Source organism: Sinocyclocheilus rhinocerous, unplaced genomic scaffold, assembly GCF_001515625.1.
Source record: "Sinocyclocheilus rhinocerous isolate Xijiao unplaced genomic scaffold, SAMN03320098_v1.1 scaffold1470, whole genome shotgun sequence".
Lineage (NCBI taxonomy): Eukaryota > Metazoa > Chordata > Actinopteri > Cypriniformes > Cyprinidae > Sinocyclocheilus > Sinocyclocheilus rhinocerous.
The window spans coordinates 308152-328046 of NW_015652166.1; the positions used below are offsets into that span (position 1 = coordinate 308152).

The 19895-nt window shown below is 39.5% G+C and overlaps 2 protein-coding genes across 2 annotated transcripts in view; both read right to left on the bottom strand.

The window, feature by feature from the left end:
* The window catches only part of LOC107713903 (dystonin-like), a 39505-nt gene extending 34763 nt beyond the window's left edge, over positions 1–4742 (bottom strand). The window contains exon 1 of the mRNA XM_016519552.1: positions 4702–4742. The gene's annotated coding sequence lies outside the window, so the exon portion shown is untranslated. The remainder of the gene's footprint in view (positions 1–4701) is intronic.
* Positions 4743–7751: 3009 nt separating this feature from the next.
* Positions 7752–19895, bottom strand: part of plecb (plectin b) — an 82522-nt gene continuing 70378 nt past the window's right edge. Inside the window, exons 30-33 of the mRNA XM_016519553.1 lie at positions 16309–19662; positions 9005–16075; positions 8671–8775; positions 7752–8532 (exon numbers count right to left, since the gene is read on the bottom strand). Of these exons, the coding sequence (XP_016375039.1) occupies positions 9959–16075; positions 16309–19662 (9471 nt within the window). The 3' untranslated portion in view covers positions 7752–8532; positions 8671–8775; positions 9005–9958. The remainder of the gene's footprint in view (positions 8533–8670; positions 8776–9004; positions 16076–16308; positions 19663–19895) is intronic.

Genomic DNA, 19895 nt, shown 5'->3' on the forward strand with positions numbered 1-19895 from the left:
CACAGTGTAAACAGCTTCAGTGATTTTAATGGGAGTTTTTGAGAGTGCCTGAACTCTGGTTAGACTGAATGAAAATGTTCTTTGATAATGTTGTTCTTTGCTCTCTGTAAAATGAAAAGTGTTACAGGCCTAATTAGTAACTTACAATATTGTTATTAAATTCACATTAAATACAAAGTCAGTCGTATAAACAACTTCAAATAGGCTGTCATTTTTGCTCATAAAGGTAAGAGTAATACATAATTCAGAACTGTAAAGGGTCTATTTTTATTTGTGTGCACTCACAATATCAACAAAACGTTGTGCTTTTATAAAATAAAGAAAACAAACATGATGCGCTTTCTGCCGTCTCGGTCTTGAACAGGAGCACTTCACAAAAATGAACCGAAACTCAGCGAATGCCTCACAGTCAGGATAAATATATCTACAGAAAGCTTTAAATTACCACTTGAAGAAATAAAACAAATAGAAAGCAAAAAGTCTTTCATTATAATCATAATCCGTAAAGATTCATTTCTCTCTAAAGGCGCGTCTAATGAGGAGATGGCGAGTCAGGATCGACAACTTCATCCTTGTGACAAAGACTCAGAAAACACTAGTTTATTAATAAATAATACAAATATCTCCTTACTATTTCCCCCTGACACATTCATGGTAATTACTTTTGCCGGTGCTTTGCGGCAAGCTTTAGCCTGTTGCGCGCATTTGAACGCCAGGCCTGAAATGCAGGGCTCTAAATTGTTAATTTCAACATTTGCTAATAGGCCTACATTATTAAAATCAAAAGTTGCATCTGTTATTATTATTTAATGGACCTAAGCAAACTAACATGAACTAACATTGAATAGTTGTAACAACATTTAATAAACAATAAATGCATTGCCCATTGTTAGTTAATGCATTAACTATCATTGATAATGGGACCTTACTGTAAAGTGTTACCAATTTGCAGTAACACCTTATTTTATGGACCAGTTGCCACTATTAACTATTTGTTTATTGGCATGCATGTTACTAGCATATTGGCTGTTCATTAGTACTTATAAAGCACATATTAATGCTTTATTCTGTATGACTATATTTTAGATCCCTTAATCCTTAAACTTCATACCTAAACTTAACAACTACCTTACTAAATATTAATAAGCAGCAAATTTGGAGTTGACTGAGGCAAAAGTTAATAGTTAGTTAATAGTGAGAACTTGTCCTCAAACTAAAGTGTGACCCAATTTTCATTTAACAGTGTATGAAACTTAATGTTACTTGTGTGCTGTCCAAAGTTTATGTAGTCAGGTTACAACAATAAATAGGCTATTTACTGAAACAGTAAACACATTTTAAAAACTCTTGAGTGTGAAGTGTGTTTGTCTGAGGAGCGCTGCACAGGAGGAGGGAGCTGATGTTTGTGGCTGTCATTATAAGGGTCTGAACGGGGAAAAGGAGACCGTGCTGTGCCGTAACCCTTCACCCTGCTCCATCACGGCTCTGTTTGCAGGTTATGTGTGCGAGGCTCATTTGAGATGCAGAGTTTGCCACAGGCTCAGGATAAAGACACACAGACACACAAAGACTTCACCGTTAGCAGGAAGCAATGGATGAGGCCCTGGGCAAGAATCGGACCCACAGACTCCAGTCATAAACGATGACACCAAGCAGTGAACAGCACTTTAGTGATGCACAAAACACCAAAACTGAAAATAAAGTTTTTGTAATTAAATTTGGCATAGTTTGCTACAAGTGACAAAGCTCATACTAATACTAACCCTAAGGATTTTCACCTGTAAAACAAAACAACAGTTAAAATTCCAACAATATACTTGCAACAATCCCATAGACTGACACTGGACGAGGAACTTGAGCCATATTTAGGAACCAGATCAGATCACAGAGACTCTTTTGACAACAAGCCACCACCTCAGCAACATCATAGCAACAATTAATTGTGACTTTTTATCTCACAATTTTGTCTTTTTTCTCGCAATTCTGACTTTTCTTCTTACAAATTTGCAAGTTTATATCTCAATTAAGATTTTTTTTCTTAGAATTGTGAGATAAATATTTGCAATTGCCAGTTATTAAAGTCCAATTCTGAGGAAAAAAGACAAACTTTTCTCAGAATTTTTATCTTGCAATTCTGACTTTATAACATGCAATTGCGACTTTCTGAGAATTCTGAGAAAGTCAGCAATTACCTTTTTTTATTTTTTTATTCAGCGACGGAAACGGGCTTCTATGTATTTTCACCAAGGAATAAAAAAAAAAGTTGACATTTTATCACAAAATTCACAGTTCCTGCAATTTGAACTTTTTGGAATTTGGATTTAAACTTATCTTATTTAAACTTAAAATAGTCAGAATTATTAGATAAAAATGTGTAATTACCTTTTTTATTTTTTATTCCTCGGCAGAAACAGCTTTTTTTTTCTGGCAATTTCAAGATTATTTCTTGCAATTCTCACTTTTATAAGCATCGTGAGGGGAAAAATCTGAATTCTGCGATATACTATGAATTGTATGAAAAATAGTCAGAATTGTGAGATGATAAATTGCAATTACCTTTTGAATTTTTTATTCTTGCAATTGTGAGTTTATATCTCATAATTCTGAATTTTCATGAATTTCTCACAATTTTGAGATTAAAAGTTGCAATTACTTCTTTTCCTCGGTGGAAATAAGCTTTCATATGTTCTTCTGTAGACTGTAAGTACAAAACAAGTCCATGAAGCCTGGCAGTGGACGGCTCAATTACTGTTGACGTGAGCGAGACACTGAAGAGATAAAGCAGAGAGAGGAGTGTTTCAACATTTCCATTGTGGACAGATACGAGAACGTCCACTGTAAGACGGTGTGTTTTTCTCCGGTCCGTCAGCATCTCATCGGAGTCTAATGTGCTTTCAGAGTGCTCTCTCATGTGTACGCGGGGTACACTCATGTGCCCCACACAAACCTGCTCCCCGCTCTCCTCGACCAGCCTCAACACAAAAGAGCTCTCCTCTGAGGAGCTGCGCCTCGCTCTCCTCTCGCAGGACGGCCCTCCAGGGCTGGGGGATTTATGGCTATAGCTCAAGCATATTCTTTGAGCATGTTTGATAGAGATGCTTATCCCAGCACCATGGGGACAGTGTGTTACAAGCCTCACATTGCCGCCTTTGATCAGCTTTTTTCTCATCAAAAAAAAGGCCCCTGCCCACACAATTACCACTCAACAAAGAGGCCTGCATATTCCGGATGTGCTCAGGACAGGACTCATGTGCTTTTTTCATGTATTTTTTATCCAGGTGGTCATGTTATAAGAATATTTCACACACATATGTGACCCTGGACCACAAAACCAGTCTTAAGTGTTAATTTTTCGGAATTGAGATTTGTATATCATCTGAAAGCTGAATACATAAGCTTTCCATTGATGTATGGTTTGTTAGGATAGGACAATATTTGGCTGAGATACAACTATTTGAAAATCTGGAATCTGAGGGTGCAAAAAAATCTAAATATTGAGAAAATCATCTTTAAAGTTGTCCAAATGAAGTTCTTAGCAATGCATATTACTAATCAAAAATTAAGTTTTGATATATTTACGGTAGGAAATTTACAAAATATCGTCATGGAACATGATCTTTACTTAATATCCTAATGATTTTGGCATAAAAGAAAAATCTATAATTTTGACCCATACGATGTATTGTTGGCTATTGCTACAAATATACCCCAGCGACTTAACACTGCTTTTGTGCTCCAGGGTCACATATATATATTGAAAAAAAATTATAATAATATATATATATATTTGGTTTTAGTTATAAATAAAGATCATTAGTCTTAAATCCAAGGACAAAAGCCCCATGGCATAAATGTCTCTCCACTTTTCTCCAAACCTTGATGTTAATCTCCTTACAGTATGATGTCTTGAGAAGTGAGATGTTATGCTTCATCACAAGACAAAAGGATGGAAAGCCTGGGTGGAGACGGTTAAAGACTGTCTCAGTAATGGCACAAAAGAAATTTGAGCTTATTCAATATTCAAATAAAAAGCTGTTGTATAACAAGTAACAGAAGATAATAAAATGTATGTTTTGTGTGAAGAGGGATCCAGCGGTCTAAAACAGAAATCACCGCCCCGCATCAAATTTGCTGAAGAAAATCCAATACTGGTTTCTTAGTCATTTGTCGTGCCAATTCAAAATAATAATGCACATCACACTTTCTCACAAAATATGGGGCATTTCGTAGCATTGTTGCTGTTGACAACCATTTGTAAGGTGAAGTATTATCCCTGTGTATTCTATGTATTATTCCTTAATCATCAGACATGATTCCTGTCTTCATCTGAGCCAGATTGCAACTATTTGTTCAATTCTCAGCTCATTTCCACATTTATGAATGAATCTGAAGACCCTATTTTATGCCTAATCCTGATTTTTACTCCCCCCACTGATTTGCACTTTGAGTCAAATGATCGATAGATGAAAAGAAATGTGAATAAGAACTATTTTAGATTTTTTGTTATTTATTGGTTACTAATTAAATGTAAGTAAATGGGTGACTTTGAGCAAGCACGTGATGTTTATTGGGACATTCTCAAATAAGAACAAATAAATGTTTTTAAATAAATAAATACATTTGATAGAAAATAATAAAAAACAGAAGCAGTTTGAGAAGTGTCCTCAGACGTTTGGGCTGGAGTGTATGTGAGAGACTCACAGCAGGATCCGGTGGAGGGAGTCTCTTCTCCATGGTCTTCAGCCAGTGTCGCAGAGCCCTGATCTGCCCTCTGAACTCACTCTGCCACTGACTCCACTCCTCTGAATCCATCCTAGCAACAGTACAAGAACACATTCACCTCACATATACGGTGGGAAGACTGGTGACAAAGAAGCAGCTCAAAAGAAGCTCAAAAATGAATATCAAATATATATTATTTTCATGGGCCATTAACAAACCATTAACTAAGACTTTTGCTTCAATGAAGTCCTGATTTGCTGCTTATTAATAGTTAGTAAGGTGGTTATTAAATAGGTATTGGGCAGGATTAGGAATGTAGAATATGGTCATGCACTAATAATAAGCATGCTAATAAGCAACTAGTTAAAAGTGAGAATTGGTCCCTATACTGAAGTGTTATCGTTTTTTTTTTTTCTAATGTCTTTATATTTTATGGATATTTTTCTGTCTATTGTTGTCTGTTTTGTTGACTAGTGTATGTAGTTAATCTGTCTTTTATTACCCATTGCAAAAGAAAACAACATTTTGACAACAGGCCCTTTAGTGTGTCATAATAGAATAGAATAGAATAGAATAGAATAGATAATTAAACAGTACTGTATACAAGGCTGTGCTGTATTGTGAATGTAGTATATTGTTAGACATGACAGAGAGTGGAGTGACTATATTCAGCACAGCCTCCGTGCCTTAATAATTTCATAAAATTCACACAGGGCACAAATTAATCAATGTAATGTTGTCTTTCTGCTAGAAGAAGAAGAAGAAGAAGAAGAAAAAAGCAGCCTGAGATGGTTTGCTGGTCTTAGCTGGTTTTGTCTGGTCTTGACTGTCTAGCTGGTCTCCCAGTTTCAGCAGCTGAAGAGCGCCCAGCTAAGACCAGCAAATCAGTCTAGGTTGCTTTAGTCTGGATTTTTATCAGGCATGTGGTTAGCAGGTGTATCATAACTGTTATATCATGGATTTTAGCACACCATGAAATTCTGCTCCATTTTAATATAATCAGCGCTAGCAGAGCTTGCATCTTGTCAATGTCAGTAATTAATGTCAGTGATATTAATATGTCAGTAATATATAGCAGTTTAGGTGAAATTTCCATGAATGGGTTAAAGCCTATAAATCATAACTGTGACGATGAATTCAGTGGAAAAAGGTTTGACATATTTATACTGTAAAAAATGACCGTGAATTTAACGGTAAAGTACTGTAAAAATGCTACAGTAAAAACCTGTTAAATGGTTAACGGTAAATTACCCTACTACATACGGTGAAAAACTGTATTGGACATTACATGAAGTGAATGGAAGTGAAAAAGACCGTATAATTTACAGTGAATAACCATAAATTGACATTCCCAGAATTCCCTGCATTACATTTCAAATTGGATGTTTTTTTGTTGAAATAACTATGTTTCTTCTTAGTTTTTTTCTTATCAGTTTTGTATATTAGGGTTATATGTTACACCTAATGTTGTTAAATGAATGTTTATTGCATTATTTCAGTTTCATGTGTGTTACCATGATGGTGTTTAGTGTTTGTGTGCACCTTCTATATATGTTATTATTTAAAAGCTGCTTGTGATGGGCTTTGGTTCATCATGTGACTTTCTCATCACCACCTGCTTTTGGTGGTTATCAGTGTATTACAAAGATACAAAACAGATTTCAGTACTTCAATAGGTTGGTATATTAACATTATATCAGTTAATGAAATTACGGTATTTAACTGTAAATTTAAGTTAAAACCGTAAAACCTAAAATGTTGCTACCGTGTTTTTTACGGTAAAATTTCGGCAACCACAGCTGCCGGTTTTTTCCCGTAAATTTTATGGAATTTTTTTTACAGTGGTAAAACATAATCATGATAACCCCTCTCGCTCATCTCCTATAATATAATATAATATAATATAATATAATATAATTTACACTATTAGACTTTAGCTCAGACATGACCTGCAGCCTTAACGCATTACATTTGTGGGATTTAATTGAAAAATATATGGGGTTTATTATTAAATGAAAATATAAAATGGGAAATTAACATTATATGTTTAGTTTACCCATACCGTTTTCCTTTCTGAGCAGCTGCTTCCTGAAACAGAGGGACACCAACCGAACACACGCTTATTACACCACAAGCACATACTTATTGATTCATTCACAATTCACTATTATTTGCATATGGAATATTTTCAGCAAGACTTTTTAAAATTAATTAAAAAAAATAATTCTATCTATAATATAATATAATATAATATAATATAAATTACACTATTAGACTTTAGCTCAGACATGACCTGCAGCCTTAACGCATTACATTTGTGGGATTTAATTGAAAAATATATGGGGTTTATTATTAAATGAAAATATAAAATGGGAAATTAACATTATATGTTTAGTTTACCCATACCGTTTTCCTTTCTGAGCAGCTGCTTCCTGAAACAGAGGGACACCAACCGAACACACGCTTATTACACCACAAGCACATACTTATTGATTCATTCACAATTCACTATTATTTGCATATGGAATATTTTCAGCAAGACTTTTTAAAATTAATTAAAAAAAATAATTCTATCTCTCTGCTGATCTGAAGACATACCATAGAGCTGCCATCATGCAGCATGGGCACAGTTAATGCAGGAGGTCCAGAGAGGCTGTCGGCAGTGGAATGGCACAAAGGCAGGCCATCCATAAATGTGTCTCCTTCTGGGTTCTGTCTTTCATCCTACAGATTTAACATAATGTCATCTGAGCCTGTCATTCAACCTCCCTACCACCAGAGGACAGCATCCACTGAATACTGACTGCTTCTCTAATCAGCAACATACTTCCTGTCTGTATGTTTAAAGTCTGGTGATTACTCATCTTTGTTCTTTAACTGCTTACTTTGTAAAAGTATTCTGATATATGATTGCTAGAAATATGTGTACTGTATACTGTTTATATATTGGAATGTCATAGTGACATGGATGATCATCTAGATTAAACACAAGATAAAAGATGAAACACAAACTCTACAAAGTCTGTAAGTGATCTTTCCAAAATAATATTTATTTACACTTGAGTATAGTGCTATTAACTCACTCTTTATTACCACTATCTCGTAAGGAAAAAGTTCATCCACCAGTTAGTATTTCATACATCTTTTAGTCATATAATCTTCCATATATTGGTGTAAATTCAAAAATCTATTCTTCATCTTTTTAGAACAATTTATAGCAAGTTAGTAAAACATGCAAAAAATATTTTACATATACAACATCAAAAAAAGAAAAGAAAGAAAAAAGTCAAGTCAAGTACAATTAATATAAAAACCAGCAAAGAAATACATGGGAGGCAGCAAATGACCAAAACATGTTTTGTTTTGTTTTTTGGCACAGGAAATGTACAAATGAAAAATTAAATTGCCGTACACTAAATGAGCCTAAATACATTGTCAAAGAAGTAATCAGTATTTATTTGTATTATGTAAATGTGTAATGCAATACAATGGTTTGCATACTGTATCTAATGCATTGAGTGCTTTATTTAAAAACTCATATTGGGGCTAGAAACAATGTAGGCAATAGAACTCTTGAGATTCTACATAAAAGTCCACATTAAGATCAATTTAATGGATCCAATTCTTTTGTTGTTTTGAATGATTTGTGTAAACTCCAAAGTCCAGCTCCCAGCTGATGAAAACAGGAGCAGTCCACTAAAGTGTCAGTTCTTGATATGATATCCAAGGCAAACTTCAAGGTAGCCCTAGCCTCTAGTGTCTTCATGCAAATGGCAGATGCAATGGAAGGAGGAAACCTTCAGTGAGGCTCTAAAAACAACATTAAAAATAGACTGTGAAGCAACAAAATGACAAAAGGGCAACAAAACAGTGAAGGGAAACAAAAATATCAAACATAGGTGCATACAATGCAAAATCATAGAGAGATGGTGAATATTTAATAAATACCTGAATGTCTAAGAATGTGGGCTTCTCATGAGCATCATTCATCTCCAGATCCAAGACCAAATGTGAGGCATCATCAAGGTGTCCATATCTAGTAACCGATGATCTCTGTGAGAGAAAAAACACGACAAAACAGACACTATAAACGACACAAGAACTTTTATATGGCTTAATGCTGTCAAGAAAATCCTTTAGAATAAGCAGACATACAGTATGGCATTCAATTTGTTAAAAAAGAAGGTGATAGGTGTTGAGACAATAAAAATAATATAGAAAAGTAAAATCAATGTGCTCATTAGGAAACAGCGGCAATAAATGTAAATTTAGTTCAACTTACAAGTACTACATTTCATCCAGATCTGCCCAGATGTTGTGAGTGAGGAATGGATCAGACACCTGAACCATCTGAAATCTTCATTGGATATCACATCAGTGGAGGACTGACAGTAAATCTGGGCCTTGAGGACTCCTTTTTTTTTTTTTTAAAAAGGACTTTGGAGACGGACTGGATCCAGTAAATGAAAAATGGACTTTCATAACAAAAATAACATCCAGTTTTAGGGGACATTAAAATTGGCTTGTTGTACAAAGTGCTTGCTCCTCCTTTAGTGTTTATGTATAGGTGTAGTGGTTTTTTTTATATTCTGTGAAACCAGCGGCAACTTTTATTTGCTATGATGGCTAGCATCCTCTAATATATCCATCCATCAAATCTATACAAATATGTAAAAACGACCACACTCTTTCTTAATCTAATTACTTTTTTTGTAAAACTTGGTATATTTTTCTGGTACATTATGCTTAAATAAACCCAAGTATAAAAATTATTTCCTAAAATAACATGTAGAAATGTAATAGTAAGTAATATTGAATACAGTCTAATCAGAGTTTGATTTAAAAAAAATCTCCAAAATGTAATTTGTTGTATTTGAACTTTTCCTGATTTTAGATGCTGTACTTAGTATAAAACAAGAAAAGAAAAATATCACTTTGAAAATATGCAATATATGTATGAACTGAAATAAACCTAAATTAGACAACTATGATTAAAGCTAACCAGGCAATAGTTCTAAAATACATAAAATGGGAACTTAACCATTGCCAGACAAAAAGATACTGGTAGTTTTTGGAATGCAATTTCTTATACCAAACACATGCAAAGCAGAATAAAGTGATTATTTTTTTTCTTTCTTGAATTAATTTCTGTGTCTTATCTAACTGTAGTGTATAGAGTCAGCATTGATAATGAAAGCTGCAGGACCATGTGGTAGGTTTGTTTTGAGGTCCGGCTTTAAAATCTGCGGCTGTAACCAGAGGAAGTATATGAGGATGATGAGAAGTTCAGGCTGAATCCAGAGCCAGTAGCATCAAAGCTGCCTCTTCTTGAACCTGACCTAGAGCCTGTCCTGGATCCAGACCGAGAACCAGAAGCAGATGCGGCACCACTGACATTGTAAGGACTGTAGAGACCTTTACTGGATACTGATGATGCTTCCAGAAGCCTAAGGCCAGATCCCTCCTCAACCATGCTTCTGTCCATGGCATCTTTGTAGGAGATCTTCAGTTTGGTTTTGGGGCAAGTAAGGTATTTTGTGTAAGCACTCACATCTCTGAGCTTTTGTGCTGTACGGCCATCAATAGCACCTTTCCTGATTGCCTCCTCTAGGGAGATTCGTCCCTCAGCCTCCGGCTCAATAAGGCCACCAGTGAGATACTGCACTTCCAGGAAACGTTGCCCTGCCTCATAGTAAAGCCAGCCTTTCTTGAGAGCCTGAGCAGCAGACATTCTGACTTTAGTGCGAGGATCCTCAAACCCATGGAAAGCTTTCTGGGCCAAGTTGAGTCTGTCAACCATTATCTTGTCTAAAAGACCCTTCTCTGTGGCTTCGGCAACTGAGAATTTCTCTCCAGTAGATGGGTCTATTATGCCACCAGTGCAAGCCTGTGCCTCCAACAGTCTCTGGCCAGTTATAGAATCCACTAAGTTCCTACGCATGGCTTCAGTGACGGAAACTTTTTCTAGGCTATCTGTATCAAGGATTCCAGCCACAGGACCGGTCTCCTCAGTTGGATCATTCCATACAGTTGCAGGAGTTTTGATGGAAGGTATGGGGCTCATTGGATAAGAGGAGGTGGAACCAAATGAAGAGGAGCGGGAACGGAAGCCACTCATGTTTCCAGATAACATATCAGCAAATTCTGTGATAGAGAGGGTGCCAGCGCGGTACTGCTCAATTGCACTCTGGTCGATAAGACCTCTTGCAATAGCATCATCAATGTCATACTGTCGACCTGATCTTCGGTCAATGAGTATAGACTTTTCAACCCCTTCTGATGATGTCATTGTGATTTCTTCCCACTCACACTCTTGCTCTGAAAGTTCAAGGTAAGTCTGATGGTCAATTAGTCCTTTGCGGTAGGCTTCATACACAGACATCTCTTTACCCGAATCAGGATCAACAATGACGACTCTGCGTTTGCGAACAGAGGATTTGGAAGACGTCTGTCTCTCGCGTTTCTTTTCTTTAAGAAGCAAGAGCACAAGACCTGTGTCTGGGTCGACAATACACCTGTCCATCAGTTGCAAGTAGGTAAGATTCTCCTCAGTGTTTGGGTCAAAGAAGCCCTTGGTGTCATCCGATGGGTCACTGAGGATCTCGTTCATCTCCTCATCGAAAAAGCCTCGGTTGTAGGCCACTTCAACTGGCAATCGGTGACTCTGCTCTGGGTCAATGATTCCTCCAGTAGCAATCTGGGCCTCAAGAAGGCGAATTCCATGGTCTCTCAAAATCAGGCCCTTTTTCATAGCCTGGAACAGGGAGATCATTTTGCCTGTATAAGGATCTTTATAGCCAGTCACAGCCCTCTCAGCAGACAGGAGCTTATCTTTGAACTCTGGACCGACGATTCCCATCTTGACTGCTTCATTTACAGTTAACTTGAGGTTCTTGATAGGGTCAATGATATAACCTGTGGCTGCTTGAGCTTCCAGCAACTCGAAAGCAGTGCCTGGCCTGATCATATTCTTTTTCATGGCTTGGTAGATAGAGAGTCGGTCTTTAGTAGACTCCACAAACACGCCAGCAATACAGCTTGAGCCCTCAAGATATTTTCGCAAGCTATTGCTCACCTCCTCCACTGTAAGTAATCCCTCATTAAGCTTGCTGACTGTTTGTTCATCGATGATTTTTGAGCGGAATAACTCTTCTATTGTTATTTCTTTTCTGAGACCTTTGAAGAGCAGTCTTTTGTCTCCTAGAGACAACAGATATTGCCCATCTTTGTCTACCTTGCATCTTTTTAGAAGCTGAGAATATGAAACTTTTTCATCATTCAATGGGTCTACAAATCCCTTAACCTCAACTGAGAGCTTTTCATTTGTCTCTTTGTTAATATATCCACGTTGTGTGGCGATCTCTGTTGGCAAGTGGAAGTTATATTCTGGATCAATGATACCGCCTGTTGCTGTTTGTGCTTCAAGGAGCCTTAGGGCATAGTCCTCTGGGACAAGGTCCTTTTTCATTGCTTGGAAGAGGGAGACCACCTTTCCACTATATGGATCCTTATAGCCAGTGACTGCTCTCTCTGCAGACAGGAGCTTATCATGAAGTTCTGGGCCCACCACGCCTTTACGCACTGCTTCATCTACAGTGAGCATTTCATTCCTGACAGGATCAATAATGAATCCAGTGGCTGCTTGAGCCTCCAAGAGGGCCATTGCAATGTCTGGCTTCATCAGCTCTCTCTTCATTGCTTGATAAATGCTCATCTTGGAATTTGAATCAGTCACCACACCAGCAACACTGCCAGTTCCATACAAATATTGTTTAACTCTTTGCATATCCATGACATCACGCATAGTCTTATTCTCTTTCTTCAGCAGGTTGTAAGTCTCAAGGTCGATGATACGGGCATTGTAGAGATCTTCAATAGTGATTTGACGTCTACTTGTGCTGCCGGTCTGGGTGCTCCCCCCTTTAATGATCTCTCTCTGCTCCAGAATCTCAATTATAATGATAATCATTCGTTCCTTTGTTATGTTGCCAGAACGATATTCTTCTAGAACCCGAGCCCTCAGATCTTCAGGTAGTAGATTTGAATTCATGACATCCCAGAGAGACATAGAGCCCTGACCTTCAATGGGTAGGTCAATCTGGGTATTGGATAGATCACTCTGGGTTTGTTCTTCACTGTAAAGGTATGTCTTCTCCACAACCGTTGGGGCCTGTGGTTTGGAGAGCTTTAGTAGATGTAAGCCTGTATCAGGATCTGCCATGCACTTGTCTTTCAACTGTTTGTATGATACATTCTCATCAGACGCAGGGTCAGAGAAGTACTTGCTTTCAGCAATGCTGCTAGCCAGCTGTTTGGTAACATATCCACACTGGATTGCAGTCTCAGCAGGAATACGATGACTGTTTACTGGATCAATAATTCCACCAGATGCCAGTTGCGCCTCCAAGAGAGGCATGGCATGTTCTTTGGGGATGAGGTCTTTGTCCATGGCTTGATATAGGGATATCTTATTGCCTGTGAATGGGTCTTTATATCCAGTGACAGCTTTTTCAGCAGAGAGAAGTTTCTCATGAAGCTCTGGGCCAACAAGACCTGCTTTAACAGCATCATCCACAGTGAGACATTCATTTCTTGATGGATCCACAATGAATCCTGTGGCAGCTTGAGCTTCAAGCAAGGCAATACCTGTGTTCTGTCTGAGGAATTTCCTTTTCATTGCTTGGTAGATGCTAACTTTCTCTTTTGTAGGCTCAAGGTAAAGTCCACCAATGCTCTCAGAGCCTTGGAGATACTTGTTGACTGAAGCGTTTTTGCTGACCTCTTTTGGAGTCTTTTTACCTTGTTCCAGCAAATCATAGGTAGACTTATCAATGATTTTGGAGTCAAATAATGACTTGGCTGGAACTGGCGCCCTAAGTCCCTTAAAGCAGCCCTCTTCTTGTTTCTTGGCATCTTTCTTAGTAACAATTTCAATTAAAACCTTTATAATCTTCTCAATTGTCATTTTCCCAGATCTGTATTGCCTTATTAGGTCAAGCCTTTGCTCTTCAGTGATATAGTCAGAGTTAATGAGCTCCCATAAGGTAACTTTTCTCCCTTTGAATGGTCCACTTTGAAGTTCAACAGTTGCCTGAGTCATTGCGTCTTTGGTCTGGGCATCAGTGTACTTCATCTCCTCTTTGGCATTGATAGCTTGTTCAGACAAAGGCAGAAGCTGAAGGCCAGTCTTTTTGTCAGTGACACATCGTTTATAAAGCTGTGGATATGTGAGATATTCCTGAGTGTTTGGGTCAAAGTATCCTTTAACTTCATCACTTGGGCTGCTCAAAAACTTCTGGGTTGCATCATCAAAGCAGCCCTTTGTGCAGGCAATGTCATGTGGAATACGGTGACTTTGAACAGGATCAATGATGCCTCCGGTTGCCAGTTGTGCGTCAAGCAGTCGAATTCCTTGTTCCTTCATGATCAGGTCTTTCTTCATAGCCTCGAACAGAGAAATTGTTTTTCCAGTGTAAGGATCTTTATAGCCTGTGACAGCTCTCTCTGCAGACAGCAGTTTTTCATGAAGTTCTGGACCAACAACACCTGCTTTGACAGCCTCATCTACTGTAAGTTTTTGGTTTTTAACAGGATCTATGACATATCCCGTGGCAGCTTGTGCTTCCAAGAGATTAAGAGCAGGCCCAGGTCTCATCATGTCTCTTTTCATGGCATCATAAAGGGCCATTGTTTGTTTGGTTGAGTCAATAATTACTCCAGCAATGCAGTTAGAGCCTTTCAAGGCATTGCGCACATGCTCCATCTCAGACACGTCTTTTACCAGCAGTTGTCCTTTCTGCAACTTGTTATAGATATCTTTGTCAATAACTTTTGATTCAAGAAGTTTTGTAGCAGGTACAGGTGCTCTCAGGCCATTAAAGGCAAGTTCATTCTTTTTCTCTTTTTCCTCTGCCACAGTTAGGACAATTTTGATGATCTTTTCAACTGTAATTTTTCCCGTTTTGTACTGGCGGATAAGATCTTTTTTCTGGTCTTCAGTGAAGTACTCAGAGTTTATAATCTCCCATATGGTCACAGTCTTTCCTTTAAAACGGCCGAATGGCACAGACACAGTTGTCTTGTCAAACACATCTCTTGTTTCCTCATCTGTGAATATCCTGGCATTTTGAGCAGCCTCCTCAGAAATGGGCAAAAGTAGAAGTCCTGTTCCTGGATCAGTGACACACCTTTCTAGTAGCTGTTGGTACATCAGATTTTCTTGGGTGTTTGGATCATAGAATCCCTTGACTTTGTCTGTTGGATTTTGTAGGATTTTATTGGTGGCTGCATCAAACTGACCCTGCTTATAAGCTATTTCATTTGGCACACGATGACTATTGACTGGATCAATAATGCCACCTGTTGCTATCTGAGCCTCAAGCAACCTGATGGCATGATCCTCCCCAATGAGACCCTTCTTCATAGCTTCAAAGAGGGAGATCTTTGCCTCTGTGTATGGATCCTTGTAGCCAGTGACAGCTCTCTCCGCAGACAGCATCTTGTTGTGAAGTTCAGGTCCAATTAGACCCTCTTTAACTGCCTCATTGACAGAGAGTTTCTTGTTTTTAACTGGGTCTATTATGTATCCAGAAGCAGCCTGTGCCTCCAGCAGCACTAGCCCAGTCCCAGGAGCAATCTTCTTCTCCTTGACGGCTTGATAGATGGGCATTTTTTGATTTGGATGCACAAGCAGGCCACCAATGCAGTTCTTGCCCCGAAGAACTGTTTTAAGTTTGTCTGTCTGGCTGAGTTCTTCGACTGTGGTTTCACCGCTCTGGAGCTTATCATAATCCATTTTGCTTAAAAGTCCTATTTCAAAAAGTCTACTTGCAGGCACCTTCTCACGAATGCCATCGAAGGATAATGGAGAGAAGCCATGTGTGCTGTCAACTTCATCAGAAATACTTTGACCATTGAGGACTTTTTTGCATTCTGTCTGGATGTGAATCTCCTGGGTGATTTTTTGAGCAACCTCAAGCTGCTGAAGTTTCTCACGCAGTTTCTGGTTTTCCTCAGCAAGAACCCTTTCTTGTTCAAGCCTTTTCCTCTCAAGTTCTTGCATCTCTTTCTGCTTGTTGAGCATCTCTTGTTCAGCCTCTTTCTGTTTTATCAGAGCAGCATCCATAGTGGCCTTCAGTTTATTCTTCTCATCCTCCATTTGTTTTCTTTGACGTTCCTGCTCATCCTTAAGGGCTTTTGACTTTTTGACCTCTTCTTCAAATTGGCTCTCTAACCTCTTTTTTTCATCCTCAATTTGTTTTTCCTTCTTCAGCAGCATCTCCTTTTCTGACATAAATGTCTGCTGGAGAAATGTTTTCTCCTGTTTAATTTGTTCTTGCTGAGCATTCGCCATCTGTAAACGAAGAAACAATGAACAAAGTTAAAACAATGTTAAAAAAGCATTCAGACAAATAATTTTCAATGATGTAAATATCCATTTTAAGATTAATGAGAAATCATTAGGGAATATAATCAAAGATTGGAACATTTGTAACAAAAAAGGAACTGATTTAAAGCAATGTTAGTTTTCGGAGAGAGGGTTAACAATGACATGAGCAGCAATTTATGCCATCTTTTACACAATACCTCTTTGGACTTTTTCTGTAACTCTTCAGCCTCTTTTTTCAATTTTGACTTCTCTTTCTCAAGATCAGCAATGGCTTTGCGCAAGTCATCTGATTCTTTGTTACTGCCCAATCTCTGTATTTCCAATGTTTCAACAATTGTCATTTTCTCTTTGGTGGCAAGCTCGGTCTCATGAAGTCGGGCATTAATCTCATCTGCCTGCTTCTTGAATTTCTTGGCTTCCTCCTCAGCTCTAGACTGAGCATCACTGAGCTGGGACACCTGAAGTCTAAGTTTCTCTGCCTCAGCTGTTATCTCCAACTGTCTTCTGCGCTCAGCCTCCAACGATTTTTGGAAGCCCTCAGTTTCCTCCTCAAGCCGTTGCTGCATCAGTTGTCTGTCTTCAAGCAGCTTTTGAGCTTGCTCTTGGGCAAGGTCTTTCTGTCTCTGTAGCATTTCTGCCTCTGCTCTAAGTTTAGAGGCCTCCTGAATGGCTTGCATCTTTTCTTTAAGCATCTTTTCAGCAAGTGCTCTTTGCTCGGCAAGGTCAGTCTCTGCAATATGTCTCATGCGAGCAGTCTCCTGGGCCTCAATGCTGAGCCTGGCAGCGTCCTCTGCAAGTTTTTTCATGTTCTCAGCCTCCTCAGCCAAGAATATTTGAGTATTATCTTTGTCCTTCTGGATGAGACGTTGGTTCTCCTCTTCAATTCTGAGCTTGAGTTTGATGAGCTCCTCCATTTGAATCTTGACCTTGAACAGTTCCTCCTCTACCTGGGCTTTCTGTTTAACAGCATCACTGACCTCGTCCTTTAGGCGATGAAGCTCATCATCTAGGAGAGTCTTCTGTTTGTCTGTCTCATCCAACCGCAGTTTCACTTTAGCGAGCTCTTGCTCAACCTGAGACTTCTGCTTAAGTGTCTGCTCTGCAAGTGTCTTGTGCCTAGCCATCTCCTCATCAGCTAGCTGTTTCTGTTTCAGTGCTGCTGCCTCTGCCTGGGCACGCTTTTCTGCCTCTAGCTCTGCCTCTTTTCTGAGCCTCTCAGCGGCTTCTTGGGCTTTGGCCTGATTGGCTGCTTCAACCTCAGCAGCCTGACGCTGATGCTCTGCATCTTCTGCTTGTTGGCGGAGGAGGGCAGCCTCTTTCTCTGCCTTTTCTTTGGCCTTTTCCACTTCTTGGGCAAGCTTTTTGGCTTTCTCAAACTCCTCCTTGAGCCTTTCCTTTACCAGGCTGTCCTCTTTCTGCTGAACAAGAACACTTTGGACTTGCTGCTCAGCTGTAATTGCTTTCTCAGCAGCCTCTTTTGCAGCGAGTATTTGCCTCTCAGCTTCTTTATCAGCATCTTCTTTTTGCTTTCTGGCCTCATCAGCTTTCCTTTTGAGACGCTCCACTTCTTCTTGAGCAACCTGGCGCTGTCGAGCTGCTTCCTGCTCTGCGGCAGTAATCTTTTTAAGTTTTTCTTCAGCCTCCCTTCTTCTGTTTTCTTCTTCAAGGGCAAGCTTGCGCAGCTTCTCGGCTTCCTCTTCAGCTCGCAGTTTGCTTTGTTGTGTTTCCTCTGCAATATTCTTCAGCTTATTCAGTTCAAGCTCCAAATCAAGCTTGCCAGATGAAGCCTTCTCAAAGTTCATTTTCAAGATACGAATCTCCTCTTCAACTATTCTTTTCTGTTTGAGAGTTTCATCCACAATTGATTTCTGTCTGTCTAATTCCATTTCAGAGGACTTCTTGAGTTGTTCGATCTTCTGATCAATGTCTTGCTTGTGCTGGCTTGCCTGATCTTCAAGAGCTTTTCTCTGGTAAGCCTCATCCTCAGCTTTCCTTCTCAGGCGTTCATTTTCTGCCTCTTTTTCTTTTAGAGCAATCTCTGCTTCAGTTTTCAAGCGAGTGGCCTCATTAATGGCAGCAAGTTTCTCTTTGAGAATTCTCTCAGCTTCCGCTCTCTGTCTCGCTGCTTCTTCCTCAGCCACCTGCCTCTGTCTCTTTGCCTCTTCAGCAATGGCACGGAGCTTGGCTGCTTCGTCTGCAAGATCCCTCAGTTTAGCAGCTTCAGCTTCCAAGAGTTGTTTACTCTTTTCAGTGGTGGACATGCTGTCCTTTTCAGCTTTAGACTTCAGCTGCAAAAGTATGTCCATTTCACTTCTAACTTTGGAAAGCTCATCTTCAAGCTGCTTCCGCTGCTGCTCTGCAGCGCTAACCTCATTCTTTAGACGGTACAGTTCATCGTCGAGCAGTGATCTCTGTTGCTCGGCATGATCAAAATCAGCCCTCAAGCGGATCAGCTCCTGCTCTGCGGATAGCTTCTGTTGCGCTGTGCTCTCTGCCAGCTTCCTCTGCCGCTCCAGCTCTTGCTCGGCCATGTCTTTCTGTTTCAGGGCAGACTCTTCAGCTTTGGCCCGTTTTTTGGCCTCACGCTCAGCCTCGTCTTTCTGTTTTTCAGCATCTTCCTGTGCAACAGTCTTTTTGTGGGCTTCTTCCTCTGCCTGGAGCCTTAGACGAAGGGCTTCATTGGCTTTTTGCCTCCACTTTTCAAGCTCCTTCTCAGCCTCCTCCCTTGCTTTGTCTGCCTCTTCCTGTTGCTTCTTGAGGCGTTCTGCCTCCTCCTGCAGTTGCACGACAGTCCCGTGCTTCTCTCGGAGCGACTCCTCAAGTTTGGATGTCTTCTCGACAAAGGACATGCGCTTGCTCTGCAGCTCAGCAGCAGCACTTTTCTGAGCTATGTCTTGAGCGAGCTTGATTTGTCTGTCTTTCTCGATCTCAGCCTGCTTCATGTGTCTTTCTGCCTCCTCTGCCTGCATCTTGAGCTTCGCAAGGTCATCCAGGGCTTTCTGCTTCTGCCTGGCAGCCTCTTTCTCTGTTTCAGACTTCAGCTTCAACTCTTCCTCCGCCATCCGCTTCTTCTGAGTCTCCTCGTTAACCTGCTTGTGAAGTTTCTCAGCCTCTTCCTGAGCAGCTTTGCGAAGTCTCTCCGCCTCTGCAGCCTTGTCTCTAAGCTGTCTGAGCTCGTCCTCTGCAGTGGACTTTTGCTTCAATGTAGTTTCCAGTTGAAGTCTTATGATGCGGATCTCTTCCTCTATCTTAACCCGGCTTTGTAAAGCCTCCTCCACTTGTTGGCTCTTTGATTTGATCTGTTGTTCGGAGAGGTTTTTGAGCTCGTGCAGCTCCAGCTGGATGTTCTGTTTTTGCCTTTCAGCATCCACAGCAACAATCTCTCGTTTGCTAACCTCCTCTTGCATCATGAGCTTGAGCTCCTGTGCCTCTTTCTCTGCTTTGGCAATGGCCTTGGCATGAGCTTCAGCTAGCTGCTTCTGTTTCTCTAACTCTGCCTGCATCTCAGCCATTTTTTTCCTCTCTTCTGCTTTTAGTTTCTCAGTAGCTTTCTGTATTAGTGGAAGTAAATCGTAAAGAAAGATGATTAAGATTAAGCATGACGAGGTGTTAAAGGAGTAGTTTACCCAAAAATGAAAATTCTGTTATTATTTACTCACCCTGTCATTCCAAAACGGTATTGACTTGATATTATATTTTAACTTTCTTCCATAGAACACAAAAAGTGATGCGTGTGATATATATATATATATATATATATATATATATATATATATATACACAC